This window comes from Neolamprologus multifasciatus, chromosome 12 (genome assembly GCF_963576455.1).
Source record: "Neolamprologus multifasciatus chromosome 12, fNeoMul1.2, whole genome shotgun sequence".
NCBI classification, from domain to species: Eukaryota; Metazoa; Chordata; class Actinopteri; order Cichliformes; family Cichlidae; genus Neolamprologus; species Neolamprologus multifasciatus.
In genome coordinates, this window is record NC_140450.1 from 14,382,508 (window position 1) to 14,404,138 (window position 21,631).

At 40.7% G+C, this 21,631-nt stretch overlaps 1 protein-coding gene across 6 annotated transcripts in view; it reads right to left on the reverse strand.

Moving 5' to 3' along the window:
* Nucleotides 1–21,631, reverse strand: part of aopep (aminopeptidase O (putative)) — a 90,019-nt gene that overhangs the window by 35,809 nt on the left and 32,579 nt on the right. For all 6 annotated transcript variants that reach the window (XM_085181198.1, XM_085181197.1, XM_085181192.1 and 3 more), the window contains exons 8-14: nt 20,622–20,728; nt 15,192–15,294; nt 14,874–14,981; nt 14,229–14,272; nt 10,224–10,284; nt 5,972–6,034; nt 4,754–4,840 (exon numbers count right to left, since the gene is read on the reverse strand). In XM_085181198.1, coding sequence (XP_085037324.1) covers nt 4,754–4,840; nt 5,972–6,034; nt 10,224–10,284; nt 14,229–14,272; nt 14,874–14,981; nt 15,192–15,294; nt 20,622–20,728 — 573 coding nt within the window. The remainder of the gene's footprint in view (nt 1–4,753; nt 4,841–5,971; nt 6,035–10,223; nt 10,285–14,228; nt 14,273–14,873; nt 14,982–15,191; nt 15,295–20,621; nt 20,729–21,631) is intronic.

The window sequence follows — 21,631 nt, forward strand, 5'->3', positions numbered from 1 at the left end:
AAACAGCAACACAGATGCCATGAAAAACACCATTACTAAACGGATATGCTTTATTTCATGGCTACTGGTCAAACTCTAAACAACGGCAAGAAGAGGAAGACAGATTCAGAAGGAGAGGAAAATAAATACAAGGCTTTCGGGCATACGTGCGTCTCGGACTTCCTTCTTAAGACTTTCCTGCAATTTTTACACATGCACACGCAAAACATTTAAGTCTTTGTTTGCAAAACATGGGCTAAGGATTAAAATCTGTCTGTCTTTTGTGTGGGAACATCTCCCACTCCTCAGCTATGTTTACAATAATCAAAGTCATGAAGAAGTACCAAATAACACTGATTGAAACTATTTCCACATTGCTCTCTCTCGTGTTTCCCATCTGCTACTTACAGAAGCCCACTATGAAAGGGTAATGTGCACCACCTGCAAACCCCACCCAACTGAAGAGGCTTTTGATCATAGCCTTCCTATTGTTTACTCTCCAACAGGGGCCCTTGTTATAACCACAACTACTTCCCCTGTCGAACCAACATCAATCAACATCGCACCTCATTACAACACAAGAGATTTCAGTCACCACTCAAACTCAGTTCATTTATTCACGGGTTTAAATTGTCTCCTAAAATAGAAGCCAACATATATGTCCTTGCGGCATACCAGCGCTGCAAGGTCCGTTTAGTAACTGCTCTAGAGCAAACGGAAGTAGAATTTAATTTCCACACTGGACATGTGTATCTTTAAAATTTTAACCTAGAAGGCATGCAGTATAAAGTTAAAGTTATCAATAATTTCTCACAAATTATATAATTATAAGCTGCAGCTGCTGAATAATGTGATAATGCCAGCCCGTGTGACAACGTCTAAGTCAACTGCCCTCCTTCTGTTTCAAGAAGGTACACTTTAACCACCGAAGTGCTGTTGCAAGACAGGATGTTCTTCTAAACCTGTTGTTGTTGACATTTCCATGGCAACAAACACAAACTTGATGATGCGTGTTTCCATAGTAACTCGTGTCATTAACCAGGAAGATGCACACTGGCGTGTAGGTGCAAATGAGGTGACGGAGTGACACTGAGATGGAAGCTGATTCATTGTCAGCGTATTCTGCTGCATCTGTGGCCCAGAGAAAGATGTCCCTGTTCTTACATACATTATCACTCTGAGCCTGCAGAGACTCTGTGTGTATAATCATATGGCAAACCGTGCAATAAATACTACAAGGCTAAAAATCTTTTTGTGTGGGGTTTTAAAAAAAACCCCACAAAAAACAAAGCATGGTGAAAATGTGGAATCATACAATTTAAATGAAATGATTAGAAGTCCTCGGTTAATTATGACTAAAATCACAATGTTTGGGACAATAAAATCTCATTGATCTCATTGACAGAAGACTCGTGCATGCTTACATTCACAAAGGTTTGCAGTTTGAAATTAAAAATAGTGTGGTCTAAAACAATTTCAGCTGGAATGAAAAGAATTCAGGATTACACAATTTCCCAGATATGTTTATCCGGAGAAGGAGCTATGTAAACATGCTCTATATACAGAACCTTATCACATCTGCGCTAAATACAGCAGGACAAACTGAACTAATACACTGTATTCAAGTACAAAAGTACTTTAAAAAAGCCTAAAGTGTGGAGGTTGTTTACTTGATCAACATTAGCAATATTAAACACCCAGATTTCAATTTAACCCCATTATAGGAGTTTTAAAATGTTATTGTAACTCGCCTGCCATTAAACCCACAATAAATTTCCACAAGCCACTTTTTCCATGAAGTTCCACACAGCTAACAAGGCTGGACTGAGGTTTTAGGATAAGCTTTGGTCTGTTACGATGCCCACTGACCATTTCCCAGCTATTTAATATGGAAGCTAGTTGATGATAAAGTACCAGATCAATTACAAATTACTAACTGCACAATCAGAACAGACAAGCAGGTTTTTGCCAAACTAGTTGGCCAAAATCTCCAGTTATTCACAAAATTCCCCTACAGGGTTTCCTGTCTTGATCAGCAGGGGCAGATGGACCCCCTCATTACAGAAACCACAGATGAAAATGAGAGCAAAATGAGGCCCATTACCACACGGGCGTGACTAATATCCCTCTTCAGACCTCTCCACGCACGCTGGACACATGCACACTTATCAGACGTGCGCGCACAACTTACACGTGTGGACAAGGAAAATGCTCGGCGTGCACACCGAGATGCTTGTAAATCAATAACGTTACACAGAAACAAAGACGAGGGGAAGTTGGTAATAAACTTTGGCTCTATTAAATTGACCAGATCTCGGGCAGCTCTGCAGGGGGTGTCTGGCTCATGCACTTTATGAACCTATAGGTTTGTGTCGGTGCGTAAATGTGTGTATATTCCCTAATCATCCCTGATTAGGGAATCAGGCGGAGCCTGTGCTAAACACTGGCTCCGCCTGATTCCTCCCCACTAAATATCCTACTTTTTCTCTTGCCCCCCTCACTTTTTCTTCTCTTTCTTCCTAACCACCTCTACAACAACTGACCAATGCTGCATATGTATCCACACATGTGTGCTTCATCTTTTCAAATATCCACTCTGGTCCTCATTTCCTCAAATGTCTGCAGCGGCTTCATTACCGTACTGGATTCCACAATCATCAACCCCTAATCCACCGCTAGTCTAGCGCCAGCTTGAGGTCCAAAAATCCTGTTTTACCAATTTGTTTTCCCCTTGTCCTCTACTTTTTCTTTTAACCTTTTATTCCCGTGGCTGTCCTCTTTCTGTACAGTCATGCCATCACCTATCCCCCTCTTGTCTCAAGTAGCATCTCCCATTTCCCCTCCCTTTGTCATTTTCCACTGAAGCTCATCATTTTGTGGCTTAGATCTATTTTAAGTTTAAGTTTCAGCTGAATTGATCCAAAATAAACCACAGGAGATACAGAATTCAAAACAGTGATATCAAGTGTTTACAATTTTCCATCTAATGATCCAATCATAGCCTCATCACTGATACACCTCAGCTATTTAAGTCAGTCCTCTCTTGCCTTCCCGTCTCTGGCGTTTTATGCTCCTACCTTTGGTTTTTCTCTTTACCTTTGCTGATCAGATCTGCAAGGTGATTTATAGCCTTACAACAGGCTGATAGATGGAGGGAAAAGGAAAGAAAGAGTAGTAGATCAAGAGGAGAGGGGGTGAGGAGAAATTGGACTGTTTGGCGTTTGAAGTACATGAAGGAGTAATATAAAATACACCTGGTTGGTCCATGGGGCACTCTGTTCGCTGAAACAAAGGGAGGGGAGGGAGATGCAGGGGAGGAGAAGAGGAGAGGGCCGGACCGCAGGGGAGAGAGGGGAGAGGAGTGGATGGATTGGGGGGGAGGGGTCACTCAGTGTTTCCTTTCAGGATGGCTTTTATGGTGTAACTTCAAACGCTGACCTCCCACACCCCTGCCCCTATATCCCCCCTGCTCCCTCGTTCCATCCGTCCGTCCATCCGTCCCTCCCTCCTCTTTCTCACTATTGTGCACGGCCAAGTGGACAGTAATTGGCTATTCTTTCGTGAGGCTGATTTCAGCACTCTCTGCCCCCACCCCACAGGAACATTCCCTTTTGCTGCCCCATAGAACTAAGTGTATTTGTGTATATATATGTGTGCGTATGTTGTAAATAAGCCAGATGATAGGTATCAGGTGGGTTGAAGGGAGGAGGGGGTGGGGGTGGGGGTAGGGGCCGCTCTGACATTTCATTCACGTGTGCTCCAAATTACAACACAGGAATTGAAAGGAGCTGAAGCTAATCGAATCCAGAAAAAAGGTCATGCTCCAACATGAGATCTTATTTAAAATAAACTTTTAAGCACACCTTAAATATGTATACCCCTGCTTTCACTGAAAGCAGCAGTACAAAGAGAGAAAATGTGAAACCCTAGAAATAAAGTGGATGTAAAGAGCAGTGTTTTATTTCCTCCTCCAAAATTTTATTCGAAGACTCCGGGGGCACCTAATTTATTCATGACATAAAATACATTGTAGAAAAAGATGAGTAGCTTTGCAAATGTTTCCTACAGTGTACAACATCTGAACATATTGCGAGTGATATATAAAAGCTGCTCCACTCTCGCTAATGACTTCTGGCCCTCTGTGGCTTATAGATCAGTGTGTGTTCATTAATGATGCAGGCGTGTGCAAGTCCATGTGTCAATTAGTGGGTGGAGGGGATTAGCCGTCTCCAGAGATTCCTAATTAACACTGCACATACTCGCACGGGCTAAAGCATCATTTTTGGATTGTTTTTAATGGAATTTTTAATATTTTATTTGCTGGTAAATGAGAAGAAAACTGTTTGCAAAGGAAAGTTCCACATCAGAAAGTATCTCCTCAATGTCAAAAAAGTGCAATGATGTCCACCTCCCTGAGAGAAACACAGACACCTACACACGCACACACACTTACCAAGGCCACACACATGCTATGTGATGTATACAAGCTCTTAAAAGGTTAAATATGTAGACAGAGGACACAACATAAACACAGACTTAAACAAGTACAGGGCAGACTGTCCTCACAGACGTAACACATAAACAGAATTAGGGATAATTGTGTTTTCAGACAAACAAAAAATACTGTAACGATCAGCTACTTTAAGTGGAAAAAAAAAATCAAGGCGGTTAGAATGAAAGAGGCTTTCAAACAAGCTAGGGGACATGTCCAAGAGTTAGAAGTAGAGCAGAGTGAAGGTAGATGGAGTTTTTAATACAGCAGAGTGCCTCCTACCTCTTTGTAGTTCACCTTGGGCTCCATTCTCTTCCGCTTTCTGCCCTTCCCGTGATGACTCTGACTGAGGAGGATCCATTTTACAACCTGCAGGAGGGAGAATTGGGGGGATGAAGGCGGGAAAAAGAAGAGCGTGTAAAGGTAAACAAGTGGAGACAGCAAAGTAGCAGGGTTTGAGTGAGAGGGAAGAGAGCGTGAAGGAGAATCAGGAAAAAAGGGGACAACCGCAGAAGAAATTATGACAGGGTGTAATGATGACACAGACAGAGAGAGAGAGAGAGAGAAAGAAGGGGTGTACAGTAGAGAAAAGAGTAAATAGCAAGAAGTAAATGTAAACCAAATCATATCTCCATGAAAAAAAAGTAAGGTTAACAAGCCATTAGCATGACAGGCACAATAATATATAACAGTCTACAGCTCCTTCCTTCTCACAGGCTCACACTCACTCGTGCTCCAACCCAAACAAGTGGCTGAGACAAAAGAGTTCTAGTGAAAGTATGTTGTTGTAACAGAGCCTGGAGTGCAACAGCCAATCACAATCAAGGCCAAAGTCATATCTACCAACATTGGTTCCTTTTGTTCCACATGAATTCACAGAAACACACGACTACAGGAAAAGTCAAGTTCCCAACAAGTATGTAAAGTAAATGTAAAGTATGTAAAGTAAATTAATCACGTCGACAGCGCAGTCGCTTAAGCACAGTTCCTGTTTTAAGGTAGCTAAAATACAAATAATTACTTTTTACAGAGATACAACTGGGAGAACTGGAAAATATAGGCAAAGCAATTAAGAACAAGATGAGAGCTTTACGGGAAATCTGATAGGCAGCACAGAATGACACGCAACAGATGTAGAGCGCTGTGTGCCGCACTTCACTCAGAGACAGACAGAGGGAGAGACTGAAACGAAAGTGAGCAGATGAGAAAAAGAGAGGTAAAGGGAGTGCAAGAGAGGTAGAGATAAGAGATGGTATCAATCCCTGTGAAGCGGAGGACACAACCAGATGGTAGAAAAACAAAGCAAGTAAAGAGAAACAGTGGCAGAGTAACACACCGAAGGAAACGAGGCTGATGGGAATCAGGTGACAATCATATCAAGCAATCTAAGGTGCAATATTTGAAAATCTGAGTGCTTCCTTGCCACTCCCTGAAGATGAGAGGAAGGGACAGGGAAAGAAAGAAGAGGAGGAAAGAAAGAGAGAGAGAGAGAGTGCCTACCTCTGCTTTGACTTCTTCCACCAGCCTTGCCTGCGACCACACGGCGCTCCTTTCATACAGCCACTGAACGAGAGAGAAGAAGGGAAAGCAGTGAGCCAGGGGCAAGTGATCAGGACAGAGTGGAATGCTTTGCAGAGGCAGAGAAGGAGAGAGAGAGAGAGCAAAGCAGGAAGGGGAGGGAGAGAGAAGAGAGGTGGGAGGAGAGGGAAGAGGTGGGAGCGCTATCACTTGTTCCTCTGACGGAAACTCGCAACTTGACTCCGGAGGATGAGAGAAAGGAGTAAAGAGGAGGAAGGGGTGGTGTACGAAAAAGGGGGGGGGGGGGGGGGGGGGGGGGGGGGGGGATCACCTGATTTACAAGCAACTACAGGGCTGATAGTCACCTTAGTCCTCCACCATTACACACACACATATATGTGCAGTCATTCATGCAAGCGAACACCTACGCACCCACAGCCCTTACTCTCTCACCTTATTTAAGCCCTCAGCAAAGCCGCTGCTCAAGTGACGTGAATCACGCACCAGAGCGATGATGCCATGTGTACATGTGTGCTTGCGGGTGTGTACGTGGAGTGGGGAAAAAGACGGAGACAGACAGGAGTGCGTGGAAGCAAGGTGTTCACAATGTCACACAGCTCACTCACACACACAGGCAGCAGCGACACACGATATTCGCCTCATCCTCAGCCTCAATCCACGATATGCACTCCACAGACGTTCCCACGCACACACACAGAGCCGCGCTGTGTTTCAGGTATTAGCGTTACCATAGCCACACACACACACACACACACACACACACACACACACACACACAAAGTTCAATACTATAACTGGATGCCTGCGTACTTCTCTACAAGTATTATACAAAAGTGTCTGCTGCTCAAGCAGAAATAGCATGAAGGTGTGCGTACAAGGCAAGGATGGAGAAACACAGAGAGGTACAGAGAGAGGGAGGTTTTGAGAGTGGGTAGTGTAGAATGTAGTGAGTGTTGAAGTACTAAATTGCCATTGTGTAACAGGATACCACACATAACTCTTGCTGCCTAGATCTCCACTGCCATTCCCTGAATAGCAAGACCTTTGTCTCTCTCCAACTCTCTGGTCCTGCGCCTGCGTCTCTGTGGTGTCTCTCTAGTCTCTTTAGTGAATCGATATTTGACTGCGTGTAGAAGTTCACAAGTTGCATCTCTTTCACTCTTAAGTGCCTCTCATTCATTTCATACATGTAAACGGTGACGCCTTTGTCTTTGTTTCTCAGATCCTTTCATGCTTTGGTATTTTTGCGTTAACCATATTTTACTTGAAATGTCTTTGCTTGGATATACTTCAAGTTCTTCACAGCAGTCTTTTCATTTGATAAATAACGTGAATACATCCAGTATTTCCAACTGTAAAGCTCCGGATTTGGACACATCCGGAAATGATTAGAGGAAGTGTATTTATATCCGGATTTGTTAATATGAAGCTTAGTTGTGTGAAAAAATATTTGCCACATTCCTGATTTCTTTGTTTTTCCCATATTTGTCACATGTATGGTTAAGATGTTTGCAGGATGGATTAACTACTTTTGGAAAGCTGAGTTTAATTTCACGACCCACGCCGAGACCTGATTACTGTGAGACCTGTTGAATACAAAAAAAATCACTTAGCTACAAGCTGCAACACATCATGCCACAATTCAAGGATAAAAAAGCAAAGCCATTGACATGTATCAGTGTGGAAAGGGTTACAACATCCATTAATTCTGCTCTCTACTAAAAAGTCCTGAAAGAGAATGTCCAGCCCATCAGTTCATTATGGAGCTAGACAATGATTCAAAACACACCTCTGAATGGTTAAAAATAAATGAATATATTTACACATATATATGGTCAAAGTCTGAACTTAAATCCGATTAAGCATCATTAGCTTGACCTATAACACATTGTTCAAACTCAAAAAACCCTCCGATGTGGCTGAACTGCAACAATTCAGCAAAAAAGAGTGGGCCGAAATTCATCCACGGTGATGTGAAAGACTCATTGCCAGTTATAACAAACACCTAATTGCAGTTTTTGCTGCCAAGGATGGCACAACTAGTTATTAGGTTTAGGGGTCGATTACTTTTTCATGTAAGTTTGGATAGCTTTTTTCCCTTAATAAATGAAATCATCATTTTAAAAACTCCATTTCATATGTACTCAGGTTACTTTTTTCTAATATTACAATTCAGACAAATTAAACAAATTAACATTAACAAATTAAAAGTAAACCAGGAAGGTAAAAAAATACCTTTTTATATTTTTATATATATTTTAAAAATTAGACTGAAAATATTTTCTGAAACTATTTTCTTTGTCAAATCCCAGAGTTTCATTTTGCTCTTTTAAAGATTTTTAGGTTTAGGAAATCTAAATCAAATACCTGCCAGGAAGAACAAAAAGCATTAATTATGTACTAGGTAAATCAGCAGCACTTAAATCAGTATATGACAACTGGTGATTAATACAAAAAATAAACACTATCATATAGGTGTAGTTTAAGTAGAAGAAGGAGCTAAAAGCTCTGGTGAATCAATGAATCAACAAAATATTCCTCGCTACATCATAATCCCAATGGGAACTCTTGAGGTCTAAAATAAACCAACACTGGCCTTCTCATTCTCCATCGTTCAGCACAGGATTGGTGGATGTCATTGTTTATTATTAGGCCAAATCATTTCCTGCCTTTCTTCAATTCAAGCACATTCAAGAGCAAAGGAGACAGAGAGGAGAAAGGCAGCATGTGAGATTTTAAAAATGTGTTTGTGCCCAGTGTACATAATGCACAAGCACTTGCATTTGTGAAAGGTTTCAATCGATCGGGCTGATCTTATTAGCCAGCGCTCTGACTGGCACATCAAACACAAAAAAAGCCTCTGCAAAAACAATCAGCTTTCACCCAATCGGGTGTGAAAAAACAGCGGAGCACTCCCTCCGCACTGTCCTTTCCACCCTGAGAGGCCCCTGGAAGACTCAAGTTACATCATCGCATCCAGGAGGTGAAGGCTCCCAGACACAGGAACAGACACTAAAAACTGCACACACGCACAGTGGTAATTAAGATCAGTAACCATGGAGATGGCAGAATTGAAAAAGCTGTTGGAGTGGATTGATTGTCTGAGCAATCCTAGTATTTGTAACCCTTTGAGGGGGCAGATATAGCAGGACTGCTCACCTCACCAAGATACAGTAGCAGTCTTGCAATGGCTAAATATAACTTAAAGATGGATGTGACCACCATGACGTTAAAAACTGGTTTGTGAAATCCTGTGTTAAAGCTAAGGTTAGCATCATGACTATTTGGGGGGTTATAACTACCTAGCTTGGTGGAGTACACATTCCTAGGTCAGGCTGTTAATAACTGCATAAGGTGCTCAGTTCTGTAACTTGTCTTAGTTGAAGCCGAGCAAGGTTGGCACCTACCTTTAATGCAAAGCAGTCACAATCTTAATATACATAACCTTTTATAACCAATTTAAATACAAGCCATTTTTAACAAATGGTTTCTGAATTATTGCACACAATTTAAACTATAGTAGTTAATAATATTCCCTGCTGCGTAGCCATTCTAACGCTGTTCTTCTCATGTGGCGTCATGCCATACCGGATGCGACACAACCAATATGGCAGATGCGACACGAGAAGCTTCCATTAGACGTGAGACAATGGAGGAAAGTGGTTCCTGGATGTTGCTGGCTGCTGCTCATAATTCAGAACTCCATCACCTTGTCTAAACACATCTGGGGGTTAAAAGAAAACCAAGATGGCAGCTGCCAGAATGTGAAAGTCAGGGCTTCAAAATGGGACTTCACAAACCTGTGGGTGACCAGGATTGAACCAGTCTTTCTACGGTTCATGGTAATTCCAGCCAGGTTGTTGCCACAGTAAGTAAACATTAACTACTGAGTAGTAAGAATGGTTGTAAAACATTAAAACAATGAAACCTTCAGTGGACTACAAGAAAAACAATGCACTGGGAATTGCTACCCTATAAGCACAATTACAACAATTAGTAAGACTAAATTACTGCCTTATTGTGTACAATGAAACCTAAGTAATACCGATTTATTTTAAACATTACAATGAAGAACAAATTCCAAAACAGTTTTTATCTACCTAAAGACCTGTCAGGCTTAAAAGTGAGGAATTGCCTTGTTTTTTTCATAAACTGGTATTTAATTATTTTAAACTCAGCCAAAAAAAAAACAAAACTGAAGGACTTCTCGTACCTTTGGAATTCCCGGCTGATCAAGCCAGTCAGCATAAATAGCACCGAGGGTGAGGCCTTTTCTGGAACACAATGGCACAAGTGTTAGTATTATTCCTATTATTACAGCAATGACTGTTATTGCCCAAGACGCACTGTAAAAACATCGTTCTGGGAAAATACTGTTAGGGTTATGGCAGACTTGAGATTTAGGCCAACACCTTAAACAAAAAAGGGGCACACCCACCTTCCTATACATGGGCAAGAATAGAGGTGTGCACAGACAATGAATTGGAGTTATACATATGGACATGCAAAAAAAAAAAAAAAAAAGAGTCTATGTATATGCATGTCTGAGTAGTTGAAAGGAGGCCAAATTGGATGGTTTGCATGTGGAAATAGTCAAACACCATACAGAGAACACACACAGTGACCGGGCTGACTTGCAAAGACAAATGTGTATGCAAACAAACATCCCACATTCAGCCTGGTGTATTTATGCAAACAGTAAAGTATACATCGAGTATACACACAAAGTGCACAAAGAGTCGAAGAGTAACTAAATAGCATGCCCTTCACCCCACTATCAATCCTACCCGCCTGTGCTTAGAGAGAAAAAAATCCACTCTTGACTACTCTGAAGGTTTCAGTGGAGTATAAGTATACAGTAATACCTTCACTGAAACATTTTTATTTTTTATTTCTGGATAGTATTTTTTCTTTATTAAACACATGCAATTCAGGCTGCCCCACATTTTCCAAACTTATCCCTAAAAGGACACGTTGAGAAAAATAACAGACACAGTATGTAAATAGGTCTATTTTGTAAATCTATTATAATTGTCACAATGGGTTTAACCTCCTGTAGTGACCATTTAAGGCAATCTTAAACTCAGTTCATCAGGCTTAATCTTATTCCAACTTGTAAAAGTCAAAATGTGGTTTAAACTCAAAGTTAATGATAGAAAGCTAACATGCTCACAAAAACAATCTGTGGCCTTGAGACAAACTTGAAAACAAGCAACCAGCCTAATTCTCAACATTGCTCATGTGACTAAATTGGCTTTTTGTTGCATGAACACTAGCCGAGTTCATGTAGTGCATTTCTAGGCAAATTAAAAGAGTGGTGTATTGGGAAACTATACTTTAAAGCATATTAGAAGAAGCAATAATCCAAATAAAACATCAACTTGCTTAAAAACCAAGGATTAAGAATGTGATGAGCAACTTCATCACAAGCGCATTTAAACTCTTGGCATGATTGAAATTATAGACAGAGTCTAGAGACTAAACATCTGCCACACCAACAGTGAGAACCCACAAAGTCGGATTAGATGGGATTATGTCAGCATACTTCTCTTGTGTGGCAAACAAAAGGTTAATACACTTAATATACCACATGACTCATCAAGTGATGCTTAATAATAGGTCTAGTGAGAAATAAGCTTCATCTCTCACGAGAGCATATTAGGCATGTATCTACCCGTTCCGTTCTGTGACGCTAAAATGTAAACTTCACTTTAGTCTCACTAATTAGTCATCCTCTTAGTGACATGTAAGAATACACAGTTAAGTCTATATGTTTTTGGACAATGACATGTTTTGTATTTTGCCTCAGAACACCACCACTGTGGATTTTAAATTTTAACAAATAGTGCAGAGTTTAATTAAAAGGATTTAGCAAAAATACTGCATTTTGTAAAGTAATGTGAAACACTTAGAAAATGTTAAATGTGAGGACCGTTTTAATATTTGCGGGAAGTCGCCAAATGCTGTTTTTCCTCCCTTGAGATGCTGTGCCAGCCCTTTACTGTGGCCACCGTCAGTTGATGCTTGTTTGTGCGCCTGTTCGCCTTCAGTTTTGTCTTCAGTAGCTGAAAAGCATGCTCTATTGGGTTGAAACCAGGCAACTGACTTGTCCATTAAAATATATCCAATTTCTTTGCCTTAATAAACTCTTGTGTTGCTTTTGGAATGTTTGGGGGCATTTTCCATTTGTCCTGTAAAGTCTTTGCAGCATTTGGTTGAAGCTTAGCAGAAAGCATAACCATGTACACTCCACAATTCATCCTCCTACTTCTCTCAGCAGCCATCAATAAACACTAGTGACTCAGTTCCACTGGCAGCCATACATGCCTATGCTATAACATTGCTTCCAACATGTTTGACAGATGATGTGATACGCTTTGGATCATAAGCTATTTTTCTTACTTTCTCCATACTTTTTATTTCCCATCATTTTGGTGCAAGTTAATATTGGTTTAATTTGTTCTTTTAGATGTTTTCTGAAAAAGGTCTAGTCGTCAGTGTAACAAGTGTTTCCATTGTCACCACTGCCACACAAAAGACAACGCTAGGTTCAATTCCACCAGGCAGCTAGGACTTTCTATATGGAGTTCACATGTTCTGATGTTTGCATGTTACACAGCATCTTAGATTAATCAGAGATTCTAAATTGGTTGTGGCTTTATGTGTTAGCCCTGCAACAGATCAGTGACCTGTCCAAGATGTACCCTCCCTCTCGTCCTATGGCAGCTGGGCTCCAGCCCCAAGAGATCCTCAACTAGATAAGTCAAAGAAAATGGATCGGTGGTATGATAATGATATACCTACTTACTCAAGAGTGTTCTTGACTTGCATAGAAGTTATGAAGGGCTTCTTTTTTTAAACCAAGAAGAGAATGTGCACTCACTTTAGCTTTCCTACATTGTCTTTGAGGGCTTTGGGTGCTACTGGCCAGTGCAGTGTGATCTTTAACTATCAAAATAACTTATTTTAGCATTTCACCCCAATGATGACCTTCATTTACATCTAGAACTCCTTGTACCTCACCATGAAAGTTCTAATGAACAGATCCAAATGCAAAGTAAACTTTGATTAAACAAAGTAAATGATGGGGAACATTTTTCTGCAGAATAATTATTCTGAATTTTGATACTTTACGCACAATTTTCCAAAAATACAGTTTTATGTGCAATGAGGTGTTTTCATTGTGTTTTATTGCTTCCTAAAGGAATTGCTTGAAAAATTCCTCCATCACTTGTCATTGTCAGCTAATAGTATATAATTTTTGGCAATAGTGTAAATATTTACTTAATTATAGAAGTAATAATATTTTACAATTCTTCAGCCAGAAAGGAGAGCAGACAGGCAACGTGCATGGTATGTTTTTGATTTCTGTGTGTGCTCGGGGTCAGGGAGTGAGAGGTTTGGGATTGTCTCTAGTTGCCTTTCTGTAAAAGTCCCTGCACGCCACTGTTCCAAGGATACATGACCTCACATCACGAAAAGACTGGCCATGACCCAGAGCAGCAACTGTCTATTCTAATCTTAAACCCTTCTATTTCACTGAGCTGTTTACTGAAAGAGGCATCAAATCCAAATATTGACTCTGCCCAACTCCCTCTGTTTAATTCAATCAATCTCTTCTCGTCCAGCAGCAGCACACTCCACATGACAGAGAAGGCAGAAAGAAAACACTGAGAGCCGACAAATAGATGCTCGAGAAAAGAAGAGTAGGAAAAGAAAGGGGTGATAATGGGAGAAAGCATGTGAATGACAGACAAGGAAAAAAACGTGTGCCAGCAGGACAAGACACATGAAGAGGTTAATGAGGCAATCGGCAGAAAAAGAAAGTTGAATGATTAAGAGAGTGCAGAGAGAGTGAGAGAGAATTAGAGAGGAGGAGAGCAGGAGGAGCAGTTATCCTTTTACACTTCAGTGAATATGAGAGTGAATGAGACTGTTCACCTAACAGAACTGGTGTTGGATGCTTCAGTTTGCCATATTTCCACAGTGGGACCAAACGCATTTCACATGAAATCGATTAACATATCACATCTGCCACTGAAAGTTTAAAAGCTACATTGAAACAAACAAAAAATAATAATCTTTAAACACATCTCTTATTTGTCTGAAACTAGAAACTAAGACTACTCCTGCTATAGTACAAACCAAATTGGTTTTAATGCATCTTTACATTATTCATGAATTACACTGCAGAGAGTTCTCATAGCAAACAACATACCTTTCCATGTCGGGAAAGCTAATCAGTAACATTTGCAGGAAATCCTGTTTAAAACAGAACAAAAAAAAAAAGACAAGCAGAAATGGAGTCGTTTAGGTAGATGTGGGAGGAAGACAAAAAGAAAAGAGAAAGGCATACATGATCTTAAGTCAAGAGTACAAGGTTAAACAGTGTTTATGTTACTTCCTCTATTTAGTGGGAAGACTCAATCTGCGACTGAAGTAACAGGAGCCAGGTGGAACTCATATGCACGCATGCACGCACGCACGCATGCACGCACGCACGCACGCACGCACGCACACACACACACACACACACACACACACACACACACACACACACACACACACACACACACACACACACACACACACACACACACACACACACACCACAGTTCCAGGTGGGATCACTCAGCTTTGTGGCCCCACCAGAATAAACACATGTGCCTCTGTTGATGTACAATCATCAATATGAGAGAAAGCTATTGTAACAATGTGGCAATCAGGTTTACATCAACCTCCCAATAATTTATAAAAGCAGCAAATGTGCTGGAGAGACGGGTCGAATTAAATAGTTCACACGTGAGCTAAAATGTTATCAGCAGCCTCTGAAGTAGCAGCAGAGATATGTTTCCAGCCTCACCTGGGACAAAATTAGATGGCCGTGGTATTTCTTCACAAATAATTGGAAGAATTCAATAAACTGTTGCTCTCCCACTTGACTGGCCAAGAACCTGAGGAGAAAGTAGCCCTGGACAAAGGGTAAGACATGCAAACAATCAATTACAGACAAACGTCTATAGCACCAAACAAGAAAGCTCACAGAAATTAAAAAAACAAAACAAAGAGATACTATAAGTTTATTCGATACTTTGATTGGATCTGGTTCTTTTATTTGTCTTCATTCATTCCCTCCTTTCTTTGTTCATTTCCTACCTTCCTACTACGACATTAGTCTCACCTTGAGGTAGTGGACTTGCATGAAGGGTTTTTCAGGGTTGAGGGCATGCTTAACTGTGGAGGAGCCAGATTCACTGACCTGACCAGTCTTCTCCATGTTAGGTCTGCAGGAGGGCAAACAGAGCAGGGAAGAAAAAATTGCTCACAGAAAGACTGGACAAGTGAAGAGATGGACGTACAGCACACAAAGCGAGGTTTTCAGCACACACCATCAGCAGTACTGTGCACAGGTACATGACAAGACTAGAAGGTAAAACAGTAGTGAGATGTTGGAGAACAGGAGCACTTTTTTTTTTATCTTGCTCTCAAGACATTTTAGTTGCAGGAAAACCACCATTTCAACAGAGCAAGAGTACACTGTCAGCAACACTAAATGGCACCGCTCAGGCCATTTCTCAATGGTGAACACATTGCCAAGTTGCCACACTTTGCCAGAGGCAGGCTGGAAATAAAACTGCGGATTTATAATAGCATACTATAGTGTTTATATGACCTCACAGTGCTGTGCTCTAACTTTTACTGCCCGTGAGTCATGGAGCGAACATATAACACTTGCGCACAAAAAAAGCACCCCCTGACTACCAGCACAAAAGAGCCACACTCTGGGTTTCATTTTCCCCGTCACGAAGATACAAATCATCCCCTCAACCTCCATAAAACACACAAACAAACACGCATAAAACCAATAAAAAACCAGACAAACAAATCCCTGACATGGGAAGCTGTGCAATGATAGTTTTAGTTAGCTGGTATTGATCAGGATGAGCAGATTAACTCAGTGTGCCAATAGGAAGGCCTTGAAGGATCACCCTCCTGCCAAGTCGATACGGCAGGCGCCTGGCCCACCAATCAATACACCCTTCATCACTGGCTTGCACTTTTCCACAAGACCGCTTCATGACAGGGCCAGACACACACACGCACACGTACATGGACGATCGGAAAGGCTAAAGGCACAGAGAGTCACATGTGACTGTTTAATTTTTTGACTTGAGCCTAAGCAGGGAGCCACAAGTTGGTCAAATATTTAATTTACACAAGTGTTTGCCCAGCCATGGTGAGCAGAAGAGGGAAGGCAGGATGCAGAAGAGAGGGGGGTAAAGCAGACTAGGGCTGAGGACAAGACAAGGAGGAGGTGTGGGAGAAATCAAGGGCAGAAGATAGACAGGAATGTTTGGTTTGCTTAGTGTACTGAAAGAGAGGAAGTCATCAGCTTCCTGGAATTTCTAAACCGACTGGTCATTCTTTCAAGCACTTTCATCATGCATCTGAGGGCGTGTTCCCACTTGTGTGGATGTATGCATGTCATATAAATGCTGTGCGAGAGAAATCGCTATGGAAATGACCTGATTTCGGAAAATCCGCCTCAGAAAATCAAACTAATGATGTTGACTCTCCAGAAATAAAGACTTTCATTATTCTCAGTCTGTCAGTGACTGTATATTAATGAATAACACATTTGGATATAACAAACGGGCTACAAGTTAAAACTTAAAATATGCAATATAGTGTTTGTTTTATATGTGGTCCCTTTATATCAACATTTTCCTTTAAACACTGGATTTTTTTAAAACTTGCTCTCTGTCCAGTCACCTGCCCATTTCAGCCTGTGGCTGTCTGTTCCTTGCGATAAGATGAAATGGACTCTTTTTAAGACAGCGGGATGTGCTGTACCCCTGAGAACTTGTGTGTATGTGTTTGTGGGTCTGAGAGGAAAAAGAAGGATTAGGACAAAAGATGAAAACAGCGACAGAACATGTACTGTCTTTCCACGGAAAATGTAACCATTTCTTATGTCAGAGACACTAGCAGCAGACTACGGAGAGAAAAAATGTTGATTCATCACTGTCATGTTAAACAAAGGGACTTCAGCCTTCTTTATAAGGGATTTATTGATGTGTGAATCCCTGGGTTTTGCTGCCTGTCTTTGTCAGGGATGATTAACTAAAACTTTAGGAGGAAACGGTGCTTGCTGCCTTCAGCGTCTCGTAATAGCTAAATGTATTTCAGAATAAATGGCGTTCTTATCTGACTTGTAGGGCAGTGAGAAGGGGGGTGTTTGTCTGTGTGTGTGTGCATGCGTAGCCGTGCGTACACCTGGGTGTGTCTGAGATTGAAAGGGAGAGAAAAAGCGAGCGGAAATCAGGAGCTATTACTGACAGAACTTAATGTCAAACGAGAACACACATACACACACGAGAGGTTTATAGCTCCGTGAGCCATATCCTGACAAATTACACTGGGTTGACTGTGGAAACCGGATAAGGTAGAGCAGCGCTCCCAGCAGCCCAGTAAATCAGCAGGGAGAATGGCGTCTGGCCCAGGCTGCCCTAAATATAACTCATCTGAAATGGACTGATAAACACTGGCCACTGGGGCCCCTGCTGGATCATGGGGTGTCAATTGTGACCTACTGAACTTGGAAAGAAAAACCTACCATTTAGCCTTTGTGTGTGCATTTGTGTATGGTGAGGACATCTCTTTGTATATATCCCACTGTGGTTTCCTTTCCTTCCCTTCAGCAGATCCTTAGAGAGTCTTCACTGTGTTGTGACACTGAGTTGGTGTTTATGTACATGTGGTTCTAATGCAAATGAAGTTACATGTGGACTTAGGCACAAAGGTTGTGTATTCCACATGAAAGAGTGATCTGTGTCAGAACTTTGAGGGCCCTACAAAATTCATAAAGCGCTTTACAGTACAGACTAAGATACAATAACTAAAATTGTTAAAATAGATTTAAAAAAAAAAACAAACCATAAAGGCAAGCTGACAGAGACAGAGGTGGTTCCTAAGTTACTTTTTAAAGGTATCATTAGTGTCCACAGATCTTCATGAGGTTCCACAACCTCAAAAGCACAATCACCTTTTATCTTTAACTTGGATCTTGGTACAGCCAATACACCTAATAGATCTTGGTGTTATGTGTGGTTGTAGTAGCTCACTGATATGTGGAGGCATCAAACCGTGATGACCAAAATTTTAAATTGAACCCTTAAACTTCCCAGGGAGCCAGTTTAAAGAAAACAAAAATCTGCGTCACATGGGACCTTTGAGGGGACATTCAGCAGCATCCTTGAGTTAGTTATCAGTTTTCAGGAATTGTTATTCAATTCATACTCCATAAATGGTAAATGGTAAATGGCCTGTATTTGTATAGCGCTTTATTAGTCCCTAAGGACCCCAAAGCGCTTTACACATCCAGTCATCCACCCATTCACAAACACACTCACACACTGGTGACGGTAAGCTACATTGTAGCCACAGCCACCCTGGGGCGCACTGACAGAGGCGAGGCTGCCGGACACTGGCGCCACCGGGCCCTCTGACCACCACCAGTAGGCAACGGGTGAAGTGTCTTGCCCAAGGACTGCAGTGTGGTCAAGGCTTCAAAAAACCTCACAGTTGAGGTTCTGCCTCACCTGTATTACCCTCAGGATCAAGAATAAAGATCAAGGTTAATCTCGACTGCTGTGCGCTTCATCAGACAACAGTTTTCAAATGGAAAACAAAAAACTCAATAACTCTGTTTGTTTAAAAAAAACTGTTATAATGAATTTTTATATGGGAAATTTCAGCTGGAAAAATAACTATAATTTAGTAGTAATTATAGGTGAAACTAGAAGAGCTGCTCCACGTCAACTGTAATAACTGAGTCATTAGTCATTTACTATCGTAAAACTTTATTTTTCCATCGACACACACTGTATGCCGAATTCCATTCTTCACTATGGTGTCACGTCAAATGTCCACAGCTTTATCTGACTTGCTGGGCACTAAAAGGCACTCAACATTACAAATCAGTTAACTCAAACTACATGAACAATGACTGCATTTACCTCATAACTGGCAGCGAATGTCTTAGCTCATCCCTAGAAGCTGATAAAGAGTTTTTATATAGGAAGGACTCAGAAGATAAAATGTTATAACGAAATGCGTAGATGCACTATAATTACAACGGGCTCTGCTGAAAGTAAACAAACAATAATTAGCTTTGCTAAAATGTACATGCTGACAGAAGTAAAGGAACACAAACAGGAGCACTTGCAGAGTAACAGCTGCATTATAGAAGTACATATACACAGACTAAATGTGTTCAATCATTAAGATCATTAAGCCTGTGAGCAGGGTTCATTTATGCCCCAACTTGCTTTGGCAATCCTTTTGGAGTTATTTGCCACTTTGACAATAGCGTGTTTTTCACTACAAATGCAACACACCATGTTTCCATGTAGCGGTCAGTCAAAACATGCAGCCAGGCTTGCATGTGTGCATGTGTGTGTGCACATACTGTAAAAAGTTTGATGTTGTTGATGTAACCCCATCAGGTGACGAGAAACCTAAGCCTGATCCTCTCTAACAACCCATGTGTCTGTCTTGTGGAGGAACACTCTGACCGACACCACTCTCCAATGTATATTTAACCCTTTCCCGCACTGCCAGCTTCTTATTTTAAGGTACATTGTAATTCACAGCCATGGCTCCTTCCATGTTGAAGCCTACCACAAATAAAGACGTTATCAGACAGCAGTCTTAAAGATCTGGAACAATTTAAATCATAAAAGTTTTAAAAACAAAGGTAAATTCACCAATAAAGAACATCACTAACACCACATGAAGTATTTGAAGCAGGCTGAATTTCACTGTTAAAGTGAATGTGAATATCCATAAATATTACAAGTGTAACCACCAGTGATTTAATGTCTAATGAGAGCTGCAATACGCACAGAGAAATCAACAGCATTTTCATTAGCTAAAGGGTTAAGCCCTTGTTGGGGTTTACAGCTATAATCCCCCGATGACACTCTGCTTCCACCCTGGATGAAATAGAGCAGGGTGTGGGTCCCACACTGTCCGTCTGTCTGAATTTATGTGTTTGCGCACACTTGCCTTCCTCGTGATGTGAGCTTTTCTAAGACATGACGGTACAGCACACCTGGATATACTTTATTGCCACACCTGCCACACCTGTACCCCTGGAATGCCTAGACTCTACGTTCATGTGTGTGTCTGCATGTGCAGACACTAAGAAGAATCTAGGCACAGTCTGGCCTGAAAATAGAAGATAACATTCACTGTAAAGAATCTGTTCATTGCAAAAAAAAAAAAAAAAATTATCTCATTGTATATGGATTTTTTATTTTAGCAAACTGTTTAGGGTCAACATAATCATAACATGATGCAAAAATTGGTGGTAACTGAATCAATAAAACAAATTAAAAACCTAATTTTGCCAACGAACATTAACTTCATTTTGAGCATCATCAGTGGTGATAAGAGCTGGTGTCTTAGACTATGGCCAGACACCAAACACACATCATGTTAGAAGTGGACTATGCACAATTAATTGAATTCAGGTAAGGGCTTTGATTCTTGCCATGGTGCTGTTTAGTTACCCTCCAAAAACGTGTTTCTGTATAAAGACACACACCTGAGGATCTGAAGTTCCTCTTTTGAGTTTTGCAACTCATCGGAAAGTCTTCTCCACCTCAGAAGTGCCTTCAGGTCAAACTGCTCGGTTTTCTCCTCTAAAGAGAGCTGGAGGGAGACACACGTGGACAAAAGTCAATGCAAAATTGCCAGATGAAAATCCAATCCAATCCAATTTTATTTATAAAGCACTTTAAAATACCCAGCACAGGAACAAAGTGCTGTACAGAAAATAAGTTAAAACAATAGAATAACAGAAAACAGCAAAATAAATAAATAAAACACATAAAACATAAAATTAAAACAGCCCTATATTAAAACAAAAACAAGATAAAACAACATCGAAAAGAGCTAAATATGGTAAACTCCGCAAAAACATAAAGACACTGCGATAGAAGCGCCCCTCTGTTATTCAGTTTGGCAACACTTGGAAGCAGATGTGATTAAATCCTTTCAGCAGAGTAAAGTTCATATCATAAAGGTGTTTAGATTTAACATCACAGACAAAAGAAAAGCACTTGTGTAACTCTAGATGGTGTGGGAATACAAGTGGGAGGATTAGGTCTGTAGCCCCATCAACTACAAGATTAGAGCTGAAGTCAGTGTTGCAAACATTAATGCTACACCCACTTCTTTTATCTATTTAGTCTCTTATATTTTTTGCAGGGATCCTTAATTAACCATCTGGTTGTTGAAGGACCTTTGGGAAAATGTGACGTCAAAATGTTTTGGAAAACAATCTTTAGAAATTTTTTTACTAACGAATCAACTATGCGACTGATGTGGTTTTACACCTAAAGAGGTGTAAATTGATGTTGTGATTGGTTGAGAAAATTTTGTTTGTTTGGCCAACTCTTGTGATTTTTCGAATTTATTTCCTGTTTTTGCTTTTTTGTATTCCAATATTCTCTAGTTACCTTTTAAAAAAAAAAGTTTAACATATGTTTTTGTCACAGTGATGTTTGAACAGACGAAAGGTTGGAATACTGACCCGCATTTTATTTACTTAAT